The sequence below is a fragment of the Rutilus rutilus genome, assembly GCF_951802725.1.
Source record: "Rutilus rutilus genome assembly, chromosome: 23".
Taxonomy (NCBI): Eukaryota; Metazoa; Chordata; class Actinopteri; order Cypriniformes; family Leuciscidae; genus Rutilus; species Rutilus rutilus.
Window position 1 is genome coordinate 6,544,607 of NC_140233.1, and position 21,825 is coordinate 6,566,431.

Here is a 21,825-nt window from a genome sequence, read left to right on the forward strand (position 1 = left end):
AGGAACCGATTGGTTTTGTAACAGAGTGAGAGAATGGACAGCAAACACTTGTTTTGATGCAGTCAGAAGGATAAAAAAAAGCTGGTGTTGCTGTTACCTGTTTACATCGGAGAAGAGGGTGAAGGTCACGGCCTCTGACCCAACTCAACTGATTCTCTTTCTCATCAGAAAAAGCTCTGAGCTCCAGTCCTTCATGTGGAGATCCGAGCAGATCTCTGTCTTTCAACTGCCTCCTTTATTTAGTCAATAACTAAAACTAGCAGAATTAAAATTCTGTGCTTACTGAGAGTATGGATATGACACCTACTTAAACCTGTTGTTGTTATAGATTTACATGGTGAACAAAAGTGTGCAAAATATGTATGATGAGATTCATAATTAAACATTTGCATCTGTTATTAGTGCGTGCATCTATTAGGGGATTTTGTAAACACTGTGAACATGCAAAGCAAAAACTCAATGCGTTTATAATAACTTTAATAACCCACCAAAAACTGCAGGGTGTTTCATGTCAAAGTAAAAATTATAATGATGCACAAAATTTAAGGAAATACAGTAAAATAATAGGGCAAAAGCAAAGTTAATTGATCATATAAATCAGTTTTATTTCAAGCACATGACCGCTGTTCTGTTTTGATTAAGCAAAAACTGTGACACTGCTGCTCTCGTGTGGTGAGTGTGAAATATAAATGAGGTGAAACAAATATATTTCATTCTTTCGATAGATAGATAATTTCATATTGGTTTTTGGCCATATCGATAACAACGGCTGCACCACATTAAATATGTTTGCTTAGTTTGGGCCTCTGAATAAAAATATGTTATTCTATTTTTTTCGTCCTGGAATTTGAGCTTCATATTCTCACTATGAACTAGCTAATGAAATATGATAGGCCTTAAAGAAAACAGGAATGGAAACGTTTTAAAAAAAGATTTTTAGATATTCAACGAACTGTTCCATTTCTGTTAATTATATGTCTGGCGTTAAATGGTTATAATCTTAAAGCTTCCGCTAAGAAACATAGTCCATTACAACACTGCAACAATTACAATATTTGTTTATATTATTATTAATTAACTAAGCAATTAAAATGTCGATTATTAAACAATTTAAGTTACTTGTCTTATATTTTAAGTTCTCTCTCATTGTGTCACAGGCTACAGAATTTGTTTTTCTTCCTGGGATGTTTTTTGTTTTCTTGCTTTATCTGGATATTCTTCAACTTCTATAGCCTACACATATCAGGACAAGACATGTTGTAACGGATAGCTACGTCTCCGTTTAAAACCATCAGAGATCGCGGAGTGATACGAGAGATGTGAAAGTAGCACCGGTCGCTCGGCTGAGTGATGATTATCTGGCAGATAGCCTAAAGACAATCTATTTGTCAGAGAGGAAGCCCTATAAAACGACTCTGATCGTTAAGCATATGGTTTTAAATCTATCAACCTAATAATCTAGTGAATATATTATTATTAAATTATTATTAGGCTATTGCCAATCTGCATCCCGTCAATCTCACTTCTCCGTTCCCTCACTGCGATGGAGAGCCACAGGTTCGCTCAGGCTCAGGCACAGGCTCAGGTGAGTTCGGGTGTCGGTTCCCCGTCCTCTGGACTCCCTCACCGGGCGGCTCTGATTCTGGCCCGGGGTGGCAGTAAAGGAATCCCTCTGAAGAACATCAAGAATCTGGCCGGTGTTCCTCTCATCGGATGGGTGCTGAGAGCTGCCTTGGACTCAGGAGTCATTGACAGGCAACTACATTTGAGCTTTTCTTAACTGTTTTCATATTATGGCTTTAATATGATTTTTGTTCTTCAATGTGTGAATGAAACCAACTTAAACTGGGAGATAAATGAAATGTTTGTGGTGGATATTGCCTAAGTTTGTCGTCATGTTTAAGATTAAAATGAGATACAATTGCTTTTAAATGTCTTAATTTGTCTTTCGTAAGTAAAATTGAGATATTTATTATTTTAATGACTGATGTTATGTGTGGCAGTGTGTGGGTTTCCACAGATAATGATGAAATTGAGCGCATCGCTAAAGTCTGGGGTGCGAAAGTTCATCGTCGCAGTCCTGAAGTTTCCAAAGATGATTCCAGCTCTCTGGCGACCATCCAGGAGTTCATCCGACACAGACCCGGTGAGACAGACCTTCAGCATCATCTTACTTTCATTTTATGCCTAAAAAAATTATTTAACTTGCTGACATATGAAGTTTTGAAATGCCAACTAACATGGGGGAAGATGCCCCATTAAGAACGATGTGGATTTACTTTTAAACTGTGACATATATATATAGGTATTATAGGTTTAGTATGTGCTAAAAAAAAAAAGATGTCTCAGCCAATGTGTTATTATAGGTAATAAATAGAAACGTTTGCTAATTTAGTTGTTATAGCACAAAATGATGTTTTATTAACAAAGTTCGGGAGGAGCAGGTTCAGATAATTAACCAAATTATGCACAGCTGGAGATTAATCAGTAATCAACTCAATGACAGAGTATAAAATCACTGCAGACCTATCTCTGTTCATTGAAAGTTTGTCAGCATCCCTCCTCCACCCCATCTCCTCACTTACAGTTCCATCTACACTTACCAACTGGGGGGAGTACTCTGGGTTCGGGCCTAACTCCGAGCTCGGAGCCCTCCCCCCGGACAGCACGCCAAATACGCATAAACTTATTGTACTAATTATATGTAGATGTGAACTCGTGAAATGTAAAATAGTAAAAGAGGGGCAAGATGGCCTAAGAGGCACCCCTATAAATAAACTTTGACAGAATGTATAAATTCTTCTTACATAAAATAAACCTATGTTTTTCTAAAAGTCTCATTAATGTAAAATATTAAATCAAATATTTTATATAAAATTTTATTTTGACAATTTAACTGATAATTATTGAATAACCGGTGGCAGACAAAGCAGAATCCCAGTAAAAGAGATTTGTCTGAAAGGTAAATTACTCTTTACATATATTTAATTGCCCAATTTTAAGAATACATTTTTATGAAGATATGTCATAATAGAAACACTGTGAAATCAAATTGAATGATTTCACTCATTTAATTTAGCAAAGATGTCTGAAATGTACATCTAATTCATGGAAATATTACAAAATAATAACCCATATATAATAATTACCCCACTAAATATATAGGTGAAGAGAAAAAAATGCATAATAGGCTAATACATATTTACAAATCATTTAAAAATAAAATGTATGCATGAAAATAGTGTTATTTGTGACAAATGGTGCGAGGCGATTTAGGTGCTGAAATTTGTACAGAAAACAGAAGCATGTGAGATAGTAATAGTAATGCTTCCCTTTCTTAAGCACCATGAATAATAAAGATTTTTAAAATAATGTAAAAAAATAAATAATAATAATGCATGTGTGAAGAATGTGTAATACAACAAATTGTATAATTTTGAAATAAAAATGTCAACTGTAAAATAATTATGGAGGGTCAATTTGCTCAAAATGAGCATTAAATAAATGTTGAAATATTTCAATTATTAAATATATAATTAAATTATTAATAAAACAAAAATCATAATTATAATTTGAAACAACAACAACAACAAAAATGTTTTATTTGGTCTTTTTAGTTTAGGCACATTTTGCACATGACAATTATGGATGAACAAGTTACAGTAAAAGATCTGTTGTTGACCTTTATGGTTGAAGTTATTAAAATGTTGGCAACAAAACGAAAAATGTGCCTAAATTAGAAACCTTTCAAACTTGATCTTTTGATTTGTGTGTGTACGTGTGTGTGTGTGCGCTGTGTGCGTTTCACTCTGTGTGTGTGTGTGTGTGTGTGTGTGTGTGTGTGTGTGTGTGTGTGTGTTGCGTGCGTTTCACTCTGTGTGTGTGTGTGTTTGTGTGTGTTGGGGCCAGTGAAAATCTTAGTGAGGCAAGTAGAAATTCATAGTTTTTGTAATTTTAACAGAAAAAGAATATTCAAATGCTTTATTAAAATATATATTTTTTTATATATATATATATATATATATATAAAAAAAATCCCATAAATATATTTAATTTTAAATATTTTTAGGAAGCAAAAAGTATGAATTATAATTTGCTGAGAAAATTATATTTCATAAAGAAACATTGTTGAAATTATGAGAGATTTCATAAGCAGCATGAATTTGTGCAACTTAAAGAGGAAGAATTGAAATATAGAGCAATTACAAACGGTTAAAATATGTAAAATATTTAAGGGTTTGGCCTTATAAAAACCAGTGACAAGAAAAATATCCCTAAGCTATAAACCTTTCAAAATTGATTTATTTGGTCTTTCTAGTTTAGGCATATCACAATTATGGATGATCAAGTTACAATAAAAGATCTGTTGTTGACCTTTGCGGTTGAAGTTATTAAAATGTTGGCAACAAAATGAAAAATGTGCCTAAACTAGAAACTAGGGTTTGCCCTTATTGAAAACTCTTTTGTCGCTGTGTTTTAGAGGTGGACATCGTCTGTCATATTCAGGCTACGTCTCCATGTCTGCACCCTCATCATATCAGAGAAGCCCTACAGATGATCACGGGACAGGGGTGTGATTATGTGTTTTCAGTGGTGCGCAGACACCAGTTTCGGTGGGTGGAGGTGGACGAGAAAGGTACAGTATCACGAAAACATCTCACAAACTCCAATAAGGAGACAATTACAGATTTTTGCTTTGTATGAATATAAGGCAAATAAGGACTTTCCATTTGATGTTAATGCACAATCCTTTATGATCACTGTTTTAAAAGCATGTTGTAAAAACAGAAGTCTCACATTAAGTATACCTTGATATCATATTATAAATCTCTATGTCCCCTAACCCTGTTTCTATGAAAAGGTTTTATGTTTAGTGACAGTCATAATAAAAGCTTGAACTACATCTGAAGGTTTACACTTTCTTCACTATCTTTCATTGTAATTAGAGGGTAAGAATCCGACTTCTCCGAACATCGATGTGGCGTACAGACCTCGACGCCAAGACTGGCCTGGGGAACTCTATGAAAATGGCTCTTTCTACTTTTATAAGAGAAAGGACCTGGAAACCGGCCTTAAACAGGTGGGTAGTTATCAAAATATGGTGAAAAACCTGTTCCTTGACTTCTCAGTCTCAGGCATAATTTTATAGCACAGTTATGTAATAAAAATATAAAAAATAATTTAAAATAGACTATTTTATAATATAAAATAGGCTGAATCTATATTATTTTACACATTTCATTTTTTTGACAAGTCCCCGAAATGCTCCTTGTCCCCTTTCATCTGGTACATCACTTATGAGATTTACAGTTATTTATTTATTTTTATATCTTTTGTCCGAGGTTAACGTTAATCCAAAATCCAAATTAATACAAATGGGAAAAAATAATCAAAATAAACAATGAATAATATAAAATATTTTTTGTCACTGCTGTTTTCAGTCTTAATATCATTGAAAATACAAAAGTAAAAGGACACATTTTCAGAAATGTTGAAAAAAAAAAGTACTTCTAAGTTCAGAGTAAGAAAAGGCACCAAAAAAGTGTACGTTTAAATGTTTTTTTCAGTGTTCACATTACAATTGTTTAAATGTTTGCATGAAAGATTTTCTTTGATAATTTTTTATTTTTATTTTTACAATTTGTTAATTTTAGTTTGAACAGAGGTAAGTATTTTGAGATGATTTTGACACCATTTTAGAAAAAAAGATTTAATAATCACTGATATCACAACCAGTCCTTCATTTGTGAGACAAACTAAAATAAAATACATAAGTCAAATGTCAAGATGCTTATAAATACTTCCCATCACCTTTTATGGGAGAAAAACAAAGTGAACTCAACATTTTTCGAGAATGTCCCAAACTCAAAAATAACTCATTAGACAAACTCAATTTAATTGAGGGCAGGATATACACCCAACTCATAAAAACAAATTCAGGCAATGAAATGTAATTGAGTTGGTCCAACTCAATTTGATAAAATACAGTTTAAATGAAATTGATTCATTTATAAAATGACTTTTTATGCTTGTCAAACTTAAAATAAAAAATGTCATTGGTAAATTAATTATAAGCAGTTTCTTTCATAATTATAGACAATGTATAATAACAAATAAGAATAGACTAGCGATTGTCCTGACATTAGCATAGATTAAACATTAGCATGTGCCTAAACACAGGAACCACTCTGCTGTGTATATTGACCACAAAATTCGAAAAAAATCCTCTAAATGTCCAACATAACTGAACATTAAACACTAACATTAACAACACATTTCCCTTTTCTGAAAAACACATAAAATAATACTTAATCCCTAAATTTACTCTCCTAATGCTGTCCCTTGCAAAGCATGCTGGGAACTACAGATCCACTGCCCAGTTAGTTGTAAACAAAGATGAATCATGTAGTTTTAACACAAATTAGACAACAGTCTTAAATATATTAGGGTTGATTGAACACAATTAAATTAATTTGTGACAAAATGTTATAAAATTGTTACTTTAGCTCATTTTAGGAGGCAAACAAATTTTTTTTTGAGCGCATGTATGAAACCTCTCCATGAGAGCTCATGACCTCAATCGCTCTGCTTCAGTTATTTTGATCTGTTCTGTGTTTTAGCTGGGCAAGATCGCTTACTATGAAATGCTGCCTGAGCACAGCGTTGATATCGACGTGGACATCGACTGGCCTGTCGCTGAGCAGAGAGTTCTGAGGTGAGTATTTCATCAAACTCTGTTTGTGACAAAACACAATAATGCAGATATAAATGCTGCCCTGTTCTGCAGGTTTGGCTACTTCGGCCGAGAGGAGAAAGCGGCGGTCAGGCTGTTTCTGTGTAAATTGTCTGGCTGTTTGACGAGCAGTAAGATATACATGTCTGTTTCTGGAGAGGATCTTGTGGCCATAAATGCTCGAGACGTGACAGGTGTACAGATGCTAAAGAGAGAAAATATAGAGGTACAGTTGTGTAGCCTGGGACAAATAATGGTTTAATTATTGCATTATTTTAGTGTGATTTGTTACCATGATGGTGTTTTGCATTTGTGTGCCTGACACTGTGAGCACCTTCTGTATTTTTGCATTTATCTCAGCTTGTGGAAAAGTTTAACCTAGTTCATCATGTGACTCTTCTTGCTTACAGTATGTATTATTACAGTTGTTATCAGTATATTACGCAGGTACAAAACAGAGTAGTCAGATGTGATATTAACATGATACCAGTTAATGAAATATGCAGTATTTTTCTGCAAAGTTCTGGCAACCACAGCTTGTGTTTTTTTTAAAGGGGTCATATAATGCCATTTTTGTACAAGCTAATATGATTCTTTAGGGTCTAAATTAAAAGTTTGTAATAAACTTTAATTAAAAATTCTCATTAGTATTGTAAGAAAACACTAATTTTACCTGTTCAAAAACAGCTCGGTTTTCAGCACGCCGTTTAAGTGCATGTGTCTTTAAATGATAATGAGCTTTGCTCACCCCGCCCCTCTGTTCTGTGCGTACACCGTTTGTTAACACAATAACACAATAACCATAACGCGTTGTTCATTATAAACGTGGGATTATGAATTATATTGAGAACGTCGTACATAGGAAACATGCCGTAATGTACCCTGAGTGTAAACAGCCGCATTCATTGTGAAGCGTGCAGCAAGCGATTTGCAAAGATTAATATAAATATGAATATAAAGGTTAATAAAACGTTACACTCACTTCTTCTGGAGGTGCAGCAGAAACACGAATAGTTGGTACCGATCCTTTTTTCAGGAGCAGCTTCTTAGCAAAACCAGCTTTATACTGACCCTTGTTTGTAAAGCACTCTGGTGTGTGAAATGATTCGCGCAAACATGAAAGCATTGACGTTGATCGTGGGGAATATTCCCTTCGAAAACAAAACTCAGCCACTGCGTCTTCAGCGGTTCGGATTTAGGAACATCAAAATGACTGCTGTGTTCCTTATTGCACCCAAGAACAGAACACCACAATCACTTAGACGCCATTCTGCTCATAGACAGTGCTCCAGCGTATCAACAATGATGCGCGGACTATGATGACAGACAGCTCGCTCACGAGCGAGGGTGGGTCTGTGTTGAAACGCTGCTGTCAATCAACAATCGTGGGAGGGGCGTCCGACCGTGTGACGTCACTAGGTCGAACGGCTTGATTTGAGAGAGGGGAAAACATATAAGGAGATTAAACAAAAACCACTGGATGGATTTTTATAATTTTATGATGGTTGTGTACAGGCACTGCCAACACACATTTCAGTACAATCAACTTGTAAAAGTGCATGTACCATTATATGACCCCTTTAACAGTATTTTTTTTTTATTATATAATGTAGCAACACCTGTTTCCTAACTTTCATCAGGTGATCCTCATATCCAGCGTGAACGAGCCACTGTCCAGGGGTCTCCTGAAGAAAGTGTCCCAGCAGACCGGATGTGGCCTCAGGATTGGAGAACAGCAGAAAGGGTTTGATGTCGAGCGGCTGATGAAAGAGAAGAAACTGCGCTGGGATGAAGTGGCCTTCATGGGTGAGTGTCATGTTCAAAAATGACAAAACCAGTTTTAAGCAGGTCAAGTAACATTTATTTATATTGCACTTTATATGCAATACAGATTGTTTCAAAGCAGCTTCACAGTAATAAACGGGAAAAAAACAGAATTAATAAGGAAACCTTCATAAAATATGAGACAAATTCAAAGTCTGCTAGAAAGGCAATAGTGTCATTATTCAACTCAGTTTAGTGTTGATTCAGTTCAGTTCAATGTCGATGTTGCAAAATCCATCAAAGTTATCATGAAATCAACTGAACAATTCTCTTTTTTTATATTACCGTACTAAATTCCTTATACATTTGGTATGGGTAGCCCTTTAATGTATATTGCGCTGTTACGCACGAACAGCGCGCTGACGTGCATTCCGCCAGAGCGGTTTCAGTTTACTCTCAGTTTCGTTTCTGCCGCCATCTTCTACGAGTGTTAAATGTGTGTGCATGAATTAGGGCTGGGCGATATTTCGCATGACATTGATATGCGCCTCTCGTCAGTAAAGCCGGTTCCTTGATTAGTAGTAAATCGCCATCACCTGCTTTCAAATGGAGCGGCATTTACTACACAGAGCCGTAGTTAACTGACAAGCTGAGCCATATCGCATTAATTATCGCAGGCGATACGTCCGCGATACTTTCCAAGGAAAGAAGGAGGTTATGGCCCTTCGTACCATTCGTCATGATATTACCCAGCTAGAGGGACAGTCCGTCCACTTTCAGCTCTCATCCCAGTCCAGGCCAAAAGAGAGGTACAACCTTTCTGGTGTATTCTCTGCACCTCTCCTGACCTTGACTGAGCAGACATACCCTAGCAAGAGACTTCAGAGGAGCTACAGTCACCTAAGGGATATTCCTCTTCCATCATTCAGCCCCTTCTCTTAATTGGATCTGATTACCCAGGTCTAATCACTGCAAAGGAGCCCACCAGATTAGGCCCAGATGGCGGACCAGCAGCTGTACATACGCAGCTCGTTTGGGTTCTCCAGGGACCAGACAGGCTTCTCCCGCACCAAATACCACCTCAGCAGTGTTTGCTCACTTCCCTTTCATCGGTGCAAGATCCTATACTCCAAGAGGTAGAAAGGCTGTGGCAGTTGGACATTCTTCCTTACCGCAACGAAAAGCTGGTAATGCGATCACGACAGGAACAAGTAGCCATGGAACTACTGGAGAGCAGAACTCAGTGTGTGGAAGTGGATGGAATCTGGCGTTATACTACCCCCCTTGTACGCGCTCCAAATACACCACCATTGAAGGGTACCAGGGAGTCAGTTCTACCCAATCTCAGGGGTACGGAGAAATGCTTGAGCAGGGATGCAGAGAAGCCTAAGGTTTATGAGGCCAAGATCCAGAAGCTCTTGGATGCAGGATATGTTGTCAAGGTCCCACCAGAACTTCTACATATGGATAAGGAATCGTGGTTCATCCCACATCATCTTGTCCACCACAATGGTAAGGACAGACTAGTTTTCAACTGTTCCTTCATCCATCAAGGTCTCTCCCTCAACCAGCAGCTCCTTCCTGGCCCATCCCTTGGTGCTTCATTACTGGGAGTTCTCATTCGATTCCGACAGCATCCAGTTGCTATCAGCGGAGACATACATACTATGTTTCATCAGGTGAGACTCCTGCCGGAGGACAAACCTCTTCTGAGGTTCATCTGGCAAAACATGCGGAAAGGTGATCAGCCTGATATCTACCAGTGGGACGTTTTGCCTTTCGGAACAACCTGCAGTCCATGCTGTGCGACCTTCGCACGAAGGAGTGAGACAGTCCATAGAACAGAGCTTCTATGTGGACAACTGCCTACAGAGTCTTCCCACTGTGGAACAAGCCAGGTAGTTAGTCAACAAGATGAGATCCTTTCTTGCATCTGGGGGGTTCGAAATACGGCAGTGGGCCAGCAATGTCCCCTCAGTGGTCGAGCACTTACCAGCGAATGCGAAATCACAGAGTATAGAGCTATGGCTGCAGAAGAATCATTCTGACCCTCAGGAGCCGGCTCTAGGTCTGATGTGGCACTGCCTCAATGATCGTCTGGGTTACAGACACCGCCCAACGACAGAGTGTCTCCCGACAATGAGACACATCTACAAAGTCCTGGCATCCCAATATGACACTTTAGGATTCGTCAACCCCTTCACGACCAGGGCTAAAGTTTTAGTCCAAAAGCTCTGGGCTAAACTGAGAAGTTGGGATGACCCAAACCTTCCCACAGATCTGCTTGAGAGCTGGAGAGCATAGGAACATGAGTTACCTAACCTTGCTATGGTTGTGTTTCCCCGTTGTTACATCCCTTCACATTTCAAGGTGGAGGCATCCCAATTCAGCTTACACATTTTCTGTGATGCAGCCGAGGTGGCATACGGAGCAGTAGCGTACCTGCTTATCGAGCAACAGGGTGAAGTCCACACTTCCTTCGTGATGGCCAGGTCAAGGGTAGCTCCAAAGCAACAATTGACAATGCCGCGGTTGGAACTTTTTGCAGCCTTGGCGGGTGCACAGCTCACTAAGCTTCTATTGCAAGAGCTGACCATTCATATTGAGTTGACGACACTCTGGACTGACTTTACTACCGTCTTGACCTGGATACAGTCTGAGTCCTGCTGGTATAAAGTATTTGTCGGCACTAGAGTGGCCGAAATCCAGAAATTGACTGACCTGCACTCATGGAGATATGTGGATTCAGCAAATAACCCGGCAGATGACATCACCTGGCGGAAGACACTGGTAGAGCTGGCAAATCCCAGTTGGTGGAATCAGGGACCTCATTTCCTCCGTGGATCACCAGATCAGTGGCCAGCTATACCCCCTATGGAGAAGTCGTAGACTAGTCATAGAAGTGTAGATCAGTCATAATGGGTACTGTTGGCTTAGCCCTCCACCTCTGGCATTGAACGCACCACCTCTGGTGTTGCTTCACTGCTTGCCTGCCTCTCAGGACCCAGTAGTAACGACGGAGCTCAGCAAAAACTCTGTCCGGACCGGGATGAAACAAGCGTTCATCAAAGTCTTGGATGAGGAGCTTGGTAACAGAATGATGGGGGTCTAAAACTGCCGGATGAGACTCGGTTGGACTCAGGCCCTCCAATCTCCAGAGCCGTCCTCCAACTCGAATTAGACTTAATGCTTTATCAAACTCCGGTGCCAGAGTGTTCAGACGACTGGAAGGGGCCACTGGTTTGCCTGCCTTCAAGGCTTTGAACTCTAGAGGGAAGGACTCAACCTGAGACCGACTTAACAAAAACGCTTCAGAGCTCCGATAATCAGAACTCTGAGTTCCTGCATCTAAGTTGGCCGCCCCGTAAAGGGACTGGTATGTTGCCTTAACCAAGGCTTTCCAGGAGATGAATTGAGCTGCGTCAGGCATTTGCGGACTCTGGTCATCTACAGTTAGTCCACAAAATACAGTCTTTCACAACACCATTCTTCTCGACAGGTGTCGACTGTTTCGGGCCCTTCACTGTCAAAGTATGCCTCCGCTCAGAAAAAAGATGGGGTGTGATCTTTAAATGTCTGACTACCCGTTGCATACACCTCGATCTCCTCAATAGCCTGGATGCCGATGCTTTCTTCCTTGCCCTGAGACGTTTCATAGCACGGAGGGAAATTCTCTCTGACCAAGGGACTAATTTCAGAGGTGCCGAAACAGAGCTGAGAGAAGCCTTCAGGAGAATGGAACCTCAACGGCAGGAACGGCTGGCCAACCATCAGATCACTTTCAAGATGAATCCTCCTGCGGTGCCACATTTTGGCGGCACATGGGAGTGAGAGATCAAATCTGTGAAGTCAGCTCTGCAGGTAGTTGTACCTCCTCATGGGGTGGCGGGACTCTTCACTACCCCAAGTGGTCTACACTCCAGAACCTCTGTTTAGAGTTCTCAACGGGCCTGAAAATAACAACCCGACCCGACCCGGCCCGTGGCTTTTAAAGCCCGGACCCGATGTAACCCGACACATCAACATGAATTATCTGCCCGAACCCGGCCTGCGGCCCGACGTCGCGTCGGATTTTTTTTTTCTCATACACGTATTATCATGACCAGCAGACGGAAATTCAAATCAACCTTTAATGTTCACGCCTTTTAACAATACAAACAACTGAAACAATAAACTTTAAATATATAAATAGGCTGTAGTAGCGACGGTGAATTCACCTGAGGCAAGTTTACTTTTCACCAACTCCATCTTCTTCTCCAGGCTAAAGGCGTGCACGCAGCGGCGTCAGGTCTGCCCCCGCCCCTCTCCGTGATGCGCTTGCACGCAGCAGCCAGACTTTCTTTACGGTGAACAGCAGCGATGATTAATAAATGTTTTGTTTTTTTCACTGACTGGAAAAGATTAAGCCCGAGGTCCGACCCGACCCGAGTCATTTGATTATATTTTCGACCCGAACCCGGCCCGAACCCGTGGGTCCCGTCGGGTTTGTCGGGCCGACCCGACCCGTTGAGAACTCTACCTCTGTTTAAACGTCGATGGCGCCATGCCCAGATTATAGGTGATCACTTTTGGGCGTACTATACCCGGCATTACCTACCTAACCTCCAGCCTCGTCTTAAGTGGCAGTGAGACTCAGGATCTGGTAATGGTGGTGGACCCACAACTGCCTCGTGCTCACTGGCCCATTGGTAGGGTTGAGAGTCTGGTTCCCAGCAAAGACGGCCATATTAGGTCAGCAAAGGTCAGAATAAAGGATCGTCTGTATCTTTGACTTGTGGCTAAGCTAGTTCAACTCCCAGCACTCCCAGACGATGATGAAACCGATGTTAAGAACTAAGGAATTTATATCTTCTATATTTTAGCTATACTAATCTGGGGGCGGCTGTACTAAATTCCTTATACATTTGGTATGGGTAGCCTTTTAATGTGTATTACGCTGTTACGCACGTACAGCGCGCTGATGTGCATTCCGCCAGAGCGGTTTCAGTTTACTCTGTTTTGTTTCTGCCGCCATCTTCTACGAGTGGTAAATGTGCGTGCATGAATACTAAACCACATTTTACCACCTCAGTTAATGGCTAATGGCTGTATAATGCTGGACATGTATATTGACACATCCTGAAGAGATAAACAGTTAACAATCTTCTGTCTCCTGTCACACTTCTTGCCGGAGTTCCGTAGTGGACTAGCCTTTCACCTAACTTCACAAAATAGAGTCCTTTACAATTACAGTGTATATTATAAAGGATTCTTCAATGCACATCATTATTTTTTATATGTGCCCTCATAATCTTAAAACAAAAAAACAAACGCAGAAATTTGAGTTTAAAGTACACACAATATTAAGTTGATGTAATGATTATTATGTCACCAGAACTGAACAGATCCTGGAACCACATGCAAAATAATATTTTTTTTATTGAGCGGTCGGTCTGTGATGTTTTCCCTCACAGGTTCAGAAGCTGAAGACATAGATATCCTGTCTCAGGTGGGGCTGAATGGCGTCCCATGTGACGCACCTGTGGCAGATCTCATCGCAGCGAAATACACCTGTCAGAGACCTGCCGGCCACGGAGCCGTTCGAGAGTTTGCAGAGTACATTCTGACGCTGAAGAAAAAGAGCTTGTCACACGTGAACCAGGATCACATTGACAGGGCTAATTTTTAAAGATATTCCAGTTTCTATTTTAAACAATCAGTTTGTGTTGCTGTTATATTATGTATATTTGAATGAATAAAACAGCTGTGTTCTACTTTATTTACTTGATCTCTCTCTGTACATTTACTTGTTCCTTCAAAATCAAATGCAATGTTCATTTACTTATTGCCAGTCCTTTTATATTAATGTTTAATATGCTGTGTGAATGTCCTCATTTCAATGTCATCAAGGACAGTGTTTTGCAGCAGTAATTTTCCATTGCCTTGTAAATTTTTTGCTAGTAAGACGACTCAGGAAAGATACCACTAAAATTATTCAATAATGTTTAAGGTGTGATTCTTTTTATTTATGCATGTATGCATGCATGTGGATTCTACTTTTCAAAAGTTTCAAAAGTCAGTAAGAATTTTTTAAGGAAACTGATACTTTCAGCAAGGATGCATTAAATTGCTAAAAACAATTAGAGTAGAGGTTGGCAAAGGTTGATTGTCTCTGGCATCTGTCTTGCTCCACTCTGAATTATAAGCTGAATTATATAACTTCTCAAGAGGCTGGCCTACAATCCTTGAACAAATTTGTATTTGATTAAACAACTTTCCTTTGTTTTTACCATAACAGTCAAACTCGTATACTATATGGAATTGCAATATTGCAGTATATTTATAATCACAGACATAAAGAACAAGAAGAATCAGTTTTCTTACTCCAAATGACCTAAGACGATGAAGGAATTAGATTCTCTGCTTTATTCTTTTACAGAGAGTATCTATATGATCTTTCCCAGATAACATATCATCTATCATCACTTCTAAATACTTATATGTTTTTACCTGTCCGCTTTTTTTCATCATGAATAACAACAGGCATTATATGAGTATTGTCACAGAGTCTGCCACACTGTCACAGCCCCAGTCATCCCCTAATCACCAGGACCCGCCCACTCATTCACAATCACCAGATTACTGACTTGCTGCACCTGCACTCCCTCATCAACACAGCCTACATATTCACACTTCCCTTTCGTGGTCACTACAAGTTACGTTGTGACGACGAATGGGGTTTCGCTTAGAAAGCCTCTCACCGTTGAGTATTACAAAACGAGTCAATGGCAAGGAAAGGCCATGGTTCTGCGGAATTTGCATAACTCCGCCCCACCTCATGGGAATATAAGGAAGTAAGCTGGCAACATGCAGATATATTTTTGCTTCAGAGCCAAGATAATTCTTCACTCCACAAGCCATTCTAAGATCTTCATTCTCTTCACTCTTCGAGACGAGCTTCTCTCCAGGTGTTTTCTCCAGGAGATACACCCATCTCTGAGCCCCCAGAGGTCCCAGATGACAGTGTGCGCCACTCACGGGCCTCGCCACTGTCGTCCCCCTCTGTCGCCAGACCCCTGGCAGAGCAGGCCCCCGTGGAATGCTGGTCCTTCACTGGCCTCCTCTGTCAGGATGCGGCAAATGACCGTGCCCCCACACCGGGATGCTGTGCCTCCCACGTCCAGGCCGGTCATTCCGCCTTTCTGCCCCATCGAGGGTACATCTGTGGTTCGTATGACCCAGCTGGTACAGTTCTTGGGAGCTTGGCTAGAGCTTCCCAACCTGTCCCGCTGGGTCGCGAGGACCATCAGGCTTGGCTACGCGATTCAGTTCGCGCGGTCTCCTCCCCACTTCCGTGGAGTCCGCTACACCATGGTCGGTGGCAATGCGAGCCCTGTCATGCAGTGAGGTCGCCACCCTACTGGCGAGGGGTGCGATTGAGACTGTCCGTCCAGCAGAAATGAAGTCCTGCTTCTACAGCCCCTACTTCATTGTACCCAAGAAATCCGGTGGGTTACGGCCAATCCTGGACCTGCGCGGCTTGAGCGTTCAAGATGCTTAGGCCAAACGCATTTTCGAATGTGTGCGGCCACAGAATTGGTTTGCAGCGATCGACCTGAAGGACGCCTACTTTCATGTCTCCATTCTTCCTCGACACAGACCGTGTCTGCAGTTTGCTTTCGAGGGGCGGGCATATCAAAATGCTGAATTTTTCCGTTCCTTTAATACTACCTCACCTTAAAATGAGATTTAAACTGAGCATGCATTTCTATCAGGTAAAATGCTATAAATACATGACATCCGATCAAATTACCTCATCTTTTGCGGTCAAAACTTTCTGCATTTAAGCAGCGTGTAGGTGTAACAGACGTACCAGGTTCAATCAGCAGCCAATCACAAAGAGCACCATCCCCAGAGTACTGATCACTCACACCTGAAACCAGTCTAGTCATTCATCAACCACAGCATTTAAGCACACGCTTCGAGCTTCATTATCGTCTCGTTTTGATTAAAGACTGCTTTCCTGTTTTACAGCCTATTCAAGACCGAAGTTATATCGCTTACCTTCGTTCCTGATCTCCTGCGTCTCCCCAGTCTACTCCTGGTGTGTCTGTGTGTTTCCTGTATCATCGGTGTCTACGAACACTATCTCCAGCAACCCGAGGCGTGTGCACTCCACTTCCACTCCAACTATCACGCACTGCGGCACGTCTTTTAAGGACAATTATTCATTTATCGTCCATCTCTCCATTAACCTGCTGTGTTTCAATAAACCACCATATTTCACTTTAACCATCTGTCTGTATCATTCCATAACAGAAGGCTATATGACAGGTCTCGTGCAGATTGCTGCATTGGCAAATCGCGCTATACTACCGTTCTCGACAATGTACGTTACCTTTGTAAAAGTATGGATTTAGCACTTACGATCATGAAGAACAAATATAGACACAGGCTGTGCATGGAGATCGATATAAGAATCAAACTCTCTTCGATACAAAGACATACCATGTGTGTGTTCCTGTGTTTAATGTTGATCACATTATATGAAGATCCACATGATTACAAATGTGACATTGATTTTATACAACAGTTCAACAAACGAAATATTAATATTAAGTGATGTTCATTTTCAACACAGTTGTCAGTATTTTTTACAACAAAATAATAGCTCCAACAAAAGCCACAGCAGAACTGCAGCACACAGCAGTGTTTGTGAACGAATCTGCGATTTTGAACGAATCATTAGAGTCAATGATTCAATGTTCAATTCATAAATACAGCCACTTGCTTCATTTCTGAATGAATGACTCGATGACTCTTCACCTACTGGCTGTTTTAATTTAATATTTAAAAGCATCACTTCGTTTTTACCATCATTGCATATTTCTCTATTGAACATTTATTATTAACATTTATTATTTAAAGCATTATTTATTTTATAAAGGTATTTGTAAAGGTAAAAATGCACTGGAAAAATCGATTTAAGGGGGCAAATATTGTCCCTTACTTAAAAAGGTGTGACTGAAGAGCGGGGGTACGCAGAAGGATGTTAAAAGCCTCATGGGGTACAACTCTAGAAAGTTTGAGAACCACTGGGACTGGGTTAAGGAATATAACAAAATAAACATCAACATAAAAGCACAATACACATACCAAGGGCAGAAAGTAGGCCTAATATTCACTTACAATGTTAGGTTAAAGACACAAACAAAGAGGGATTCAAACAAATAGCATATCAATAACAATGTAGAATTTACAGACTGAGCTGAAGAGTAATATTCAGATAAAAAAAAAAAAATTTGAAGGAGAAGAAGGGTGGATGTTTGACGAATGTCTTGAGGAAGAGCATTCCACAACCTCGGAGCCACTACGCTAAAAGACTCTCACGGTTACCAGACTATTGAAACCGACTGAATATGACACAGCCCCACCTAAGGTAGTTTTCACCAGCCGCCACTACCAAAACGAGTTCCTAAAACTAAAATCGTTCCTAGTTCCTGCAGAGCGAACATGCCAAAAAACGGGTACTTCCGCCAATAGTTGTAGGAACTATGAAAAGGTTCCTCTGGTGCGAAACCCCCTTATGTTTTTGAGCAAATTCACAGTGTAGTGAGGCTGCATTCCCTCAGCATGCCGTAGTGGGTTTTGGTATGCCTATAGCATCAACTCTATCTCTCTCAATCAAAGTCAGATAAAGGCTGTAATCTGATCCTGTGTCATAAGTGATAAACTTGATATTTATAGCACAGTGTTTCAGTTGAAAATAATAGACAGTGAGATGTTAAAAGACATGATTGTCATTAATAGGGCATTTGGTTGTTAAATGTTTCAAGTAAAACTAAATGGCTTTAATGAGATCTTTAATTACAGACCTTAAATGATAGAAGTGACATTCTCTGACCAGTAACTTTTTTTTCCGTCTCATCTTAGTCTTCACCATGATACAGGTGACTCCGGTTTGTGTAAAGTAAACAGATGTTTAAGATGTTTGACGTATTTGCATACGCATTCCTGCCACCCCACCCATTGTAAAATACTTTTGTTTGTGGCGGATGGGTCTTAAACTAAATAGATGCTTATGCTTACTATTAATATATTTTATGAATAGAAAAAGACAGTGATTAGCAAAGACATCAGATTTTTTAATATAATTTAGGTTTAATTTACAATAGATCTTGTTATGAATGTTTAGATATCTGTCCTGGAAAACAACACAAAATAAGAAAATCATTATTTGTAGTGTAGAAAAGGTTAAAAACAATTCCCCCACTATTTACCATAGTTAGGGGAAACACAGGAAACTATTTACCATAGTTATAGGCGCACATGACATTACATTATAGGCGCGCTCTTTAAAAAAATAAAATAAAAAATAAATAAAAAATTGCGCCATTGCCTTTAGACGAAAATGTAAAGTTTTCGTCAGAGAAAGAACAAGAGCCAAAACCAAGGACATAAGGTTAAAGTTTTAAGGAATTCCCTTTGAAGGAAAGATTTATAATATTTTTTTATAGTAGGCTAAGTGAAGAAGTAAGCTGATGTAAAATTACTGTCAATGACTCCAAAAGCATGGGATTTGCACAGATATATAAAGTGAAAAGACAAATATAAACAACGATATTTATTGGAAAACACATGATATTTCTGGCAAAGTCTTAATCTGGGCTATAAAAGATAGTAGGCCTATAATGAAACTGTTTAAGGTTTATGAAAATTCAGTTAGCCTACCAGTTCTGAATGCCTCAGAGTCTCTCTCTCAATCAAAGTCAGATAAAGGCTGTAATCTGACCCTGTGTAAAAAAAAATATGTTGCCTTTAACTTTATGTCAACAGGTTCCAACTAACAGTTACGTTAAACAAACATATTATGCATTATGCTCCGTCTCAGTCAGTTATACCTGCAGCGAAATACCACTAAAATGGTGTTTTATTTAATTCAACAGCTGCAGAAAACAGATTTACACCAGTCAGCATTTGTGTTAGTGCATTCATTGGGGGGATTCGTCCAGAGATTGAGCCTGTCCTACCGATGGTGTCTATCGGATCTCGGGAATGTTTGTGTAAACCACATCGCAGAGTGAAGGAGAAAGATCAGATCCGTCACACTTTTAGTACCATATACTAACATATTAATTGCTAAGATTTACATGCTCCCTCAGTCACAGCAGTTGCATATATCTGAATCAGTCCACAGTCTAACAAAATGCTCCTCTCTTCTCCGTAACCCACTGCAATTGAAATGGTTCTAATAATTCCAATGTAATTGAACATTAAACACAATTACACACAATCAAGTCTTCCCCTTTTCTCATTTTCTCAAAAAACAACAACATAAAATAACACTTAATTTTAACATTTATTCTCTCTTAATTCAACCATATGCAAAGCATGCTGGGAACTAACAAGCACCGCCCAGTTTCAGTTAATGCAACACAAATCATTCATGTAATCCAACACAAACTGATTAAGTAAACTTAAATTTTACATATATTTAAGTAGATTGAACACAATCAAATTAAGTTAGGACAAAATGTATAGCAATTGTGTTGGTTAAGCTCATTTTAACTAAGCAAATTGAACAAGCAGCAAAAGTTTTTTTGTTTTTTTTTCAGTGTAAGTAGATCGTACACACCATTGGTGGCAATGGCTCTACGAGGCTTAAATTAAAGTGTGTTACTTTAGCTCATTTTAATTAATTAAAGTGAACAAGACATTTTTATGTGAGTATATGTGATTTTTGATTTTATATTGTCAATTGTGATTTTCACTTTGATGCAACATAATGTGTATTATAACCCCAAATCACAATTTCTCATTAAAGCAAAATTCGCGATCAGCAAGGAGCAGCCAAACACAAACTTTTTCTTCTTCGTTGTCCTTCAGAGCAGATATCCTGTAGCTGACACTAGTCACGGCTATACTGCCCTCTATAGGTGAGGTGTAATCGTAGTGCGCATGTGTCCATCTTGAGCTTTATTGGAAGTTGTATATTGAGTCAATGTAACTCAATTAAGTTAAAACAGCATTCCCTTGTTTTATGTTACATAAACCTGATTGAATTAGGTTAAAATTAGAATTTAAAGGTATAGAATCAGGTAGAAAAACCTCCTTAAAGCAACAACTGCACGGTCACTTTTTACAGTATAGGCTCATGATGCTTTTGAGAAATGCAGCCCTGGACAGTGGATCTGTAGTTCCCAGCATGCTTTGCAAGGAACTGCCTTAGGAGAGTAAATTTAGGGATTAAGCAGTGGTGGACGAAGTACACATACCATGTACTTGAGTTAAAGTAGAGATACCCAAGGTAAAATATTACTCAAGTAAAAGTAGAAGTGCTGCCTTTAAACATTCACTTGAGTAAAAGTACAAAAGTATTTGCCTTCAAATGTACTCAAGTATCCAAGTACTATGTCTTTTTTATGTCTATAATGTCATATAATCATTTTTGTCACAAGACTCTTGCTTATCTCAGTCTATGTGAAGACTCTAATGTCACTTTTTTGGCACACCAATCTATTAATTTAAATGACATTATTTTCAGCATAGGCTAAGTTAGATCACAGTCTTTGGAAGCTGAACTTTTGAAAATAACAATCTCTGTTAATAAGGAGCACTCCACTCCACCAGTCAACTGTTTTAGCATCATACATGCACCAATACAACATTTTCTTATAATGTAATCATTATGTTCCCAACTTGTAATAATTACTTTAATTAACTCATTTTTTCCTTCTTTAAATTAATACATGATGTAGAACTGTAAATTTCTGACATAGATAACTTGGCAGAAAACAACACATAAGGAATATTGAGACATAAACAGACCTTACTCTTAAACCTCATGACTCTATAGGCAGAGCTGGAGAATTATCTGCATAGAAGCACAATGGGCCCTTCGGTATAACTCAGCCTGGTGCTCTGGAGTCACTGCAGCAGAGCCTTCAGCAGTTTCAATCCCCAAACACAGGTGCACATCACATACAGGAATAATGGATTCTAAACCTCAAATTAATGCCACAATCAAGACCTCGGAGCAGATATGAGGGAGAAACACCCAGAAATGTGCCGCTCACAAGTATTATAACAAGGGGTTGAGGAGAGATTCCCTGATATGACTGTAAAGCGCTTTGGGTGTACAGTAGTACATATGAAAGCGCTATATAAATGCCTCATTCTATTCATTCTATTATAAGGGTCGTTCCTTACAATTAATGCTTGGAAAACGCACATACATCTCCTTCGATTAATAATAATGGCTAGTGCAGTGGCTGGGATTTAGTACATAAACCTACCAACATCCGTTGCCATGGTTTTTGGAATGATTTTACTTATCGCGAGAGGAAAAA

General features: G+C 39.3%; 1 protein-coding gene across 1 annotated transcript in view; it reads left to right on the forward strand.

The window, feature by feature from the left end:
* Positions 1 to 1,543: 1,543 nt before the first annotated feature.
* The window catches only part of LOC311282751 (N-acylneuraminate cytidylyltransferase B-like), a gene marked incomplete at its 5' end in the record, with an annotated part of 84,546 nt that continues 64,264 nt past the window's right edge, over positions 1,544 to 21,825 (forward strand). Inside the window, 3 exons of the mRNA XM_084396768.1 lie at positions 1,544 to 1,755; positions 2,004 to 2,146; positions 4,481 to 4,636. Of these exons, the coding sequence (XP_084252894.1) occupies positions 1,544 to 1,755; positions 2,004 to 2,146; positions 4,481 to 4,636 (511 nt within the window). The remainder of the gene's footprint in view (positions 1,756 to 2,003; positions 2,147 to 4,480; positions 4,637 to 21,825) is intronic.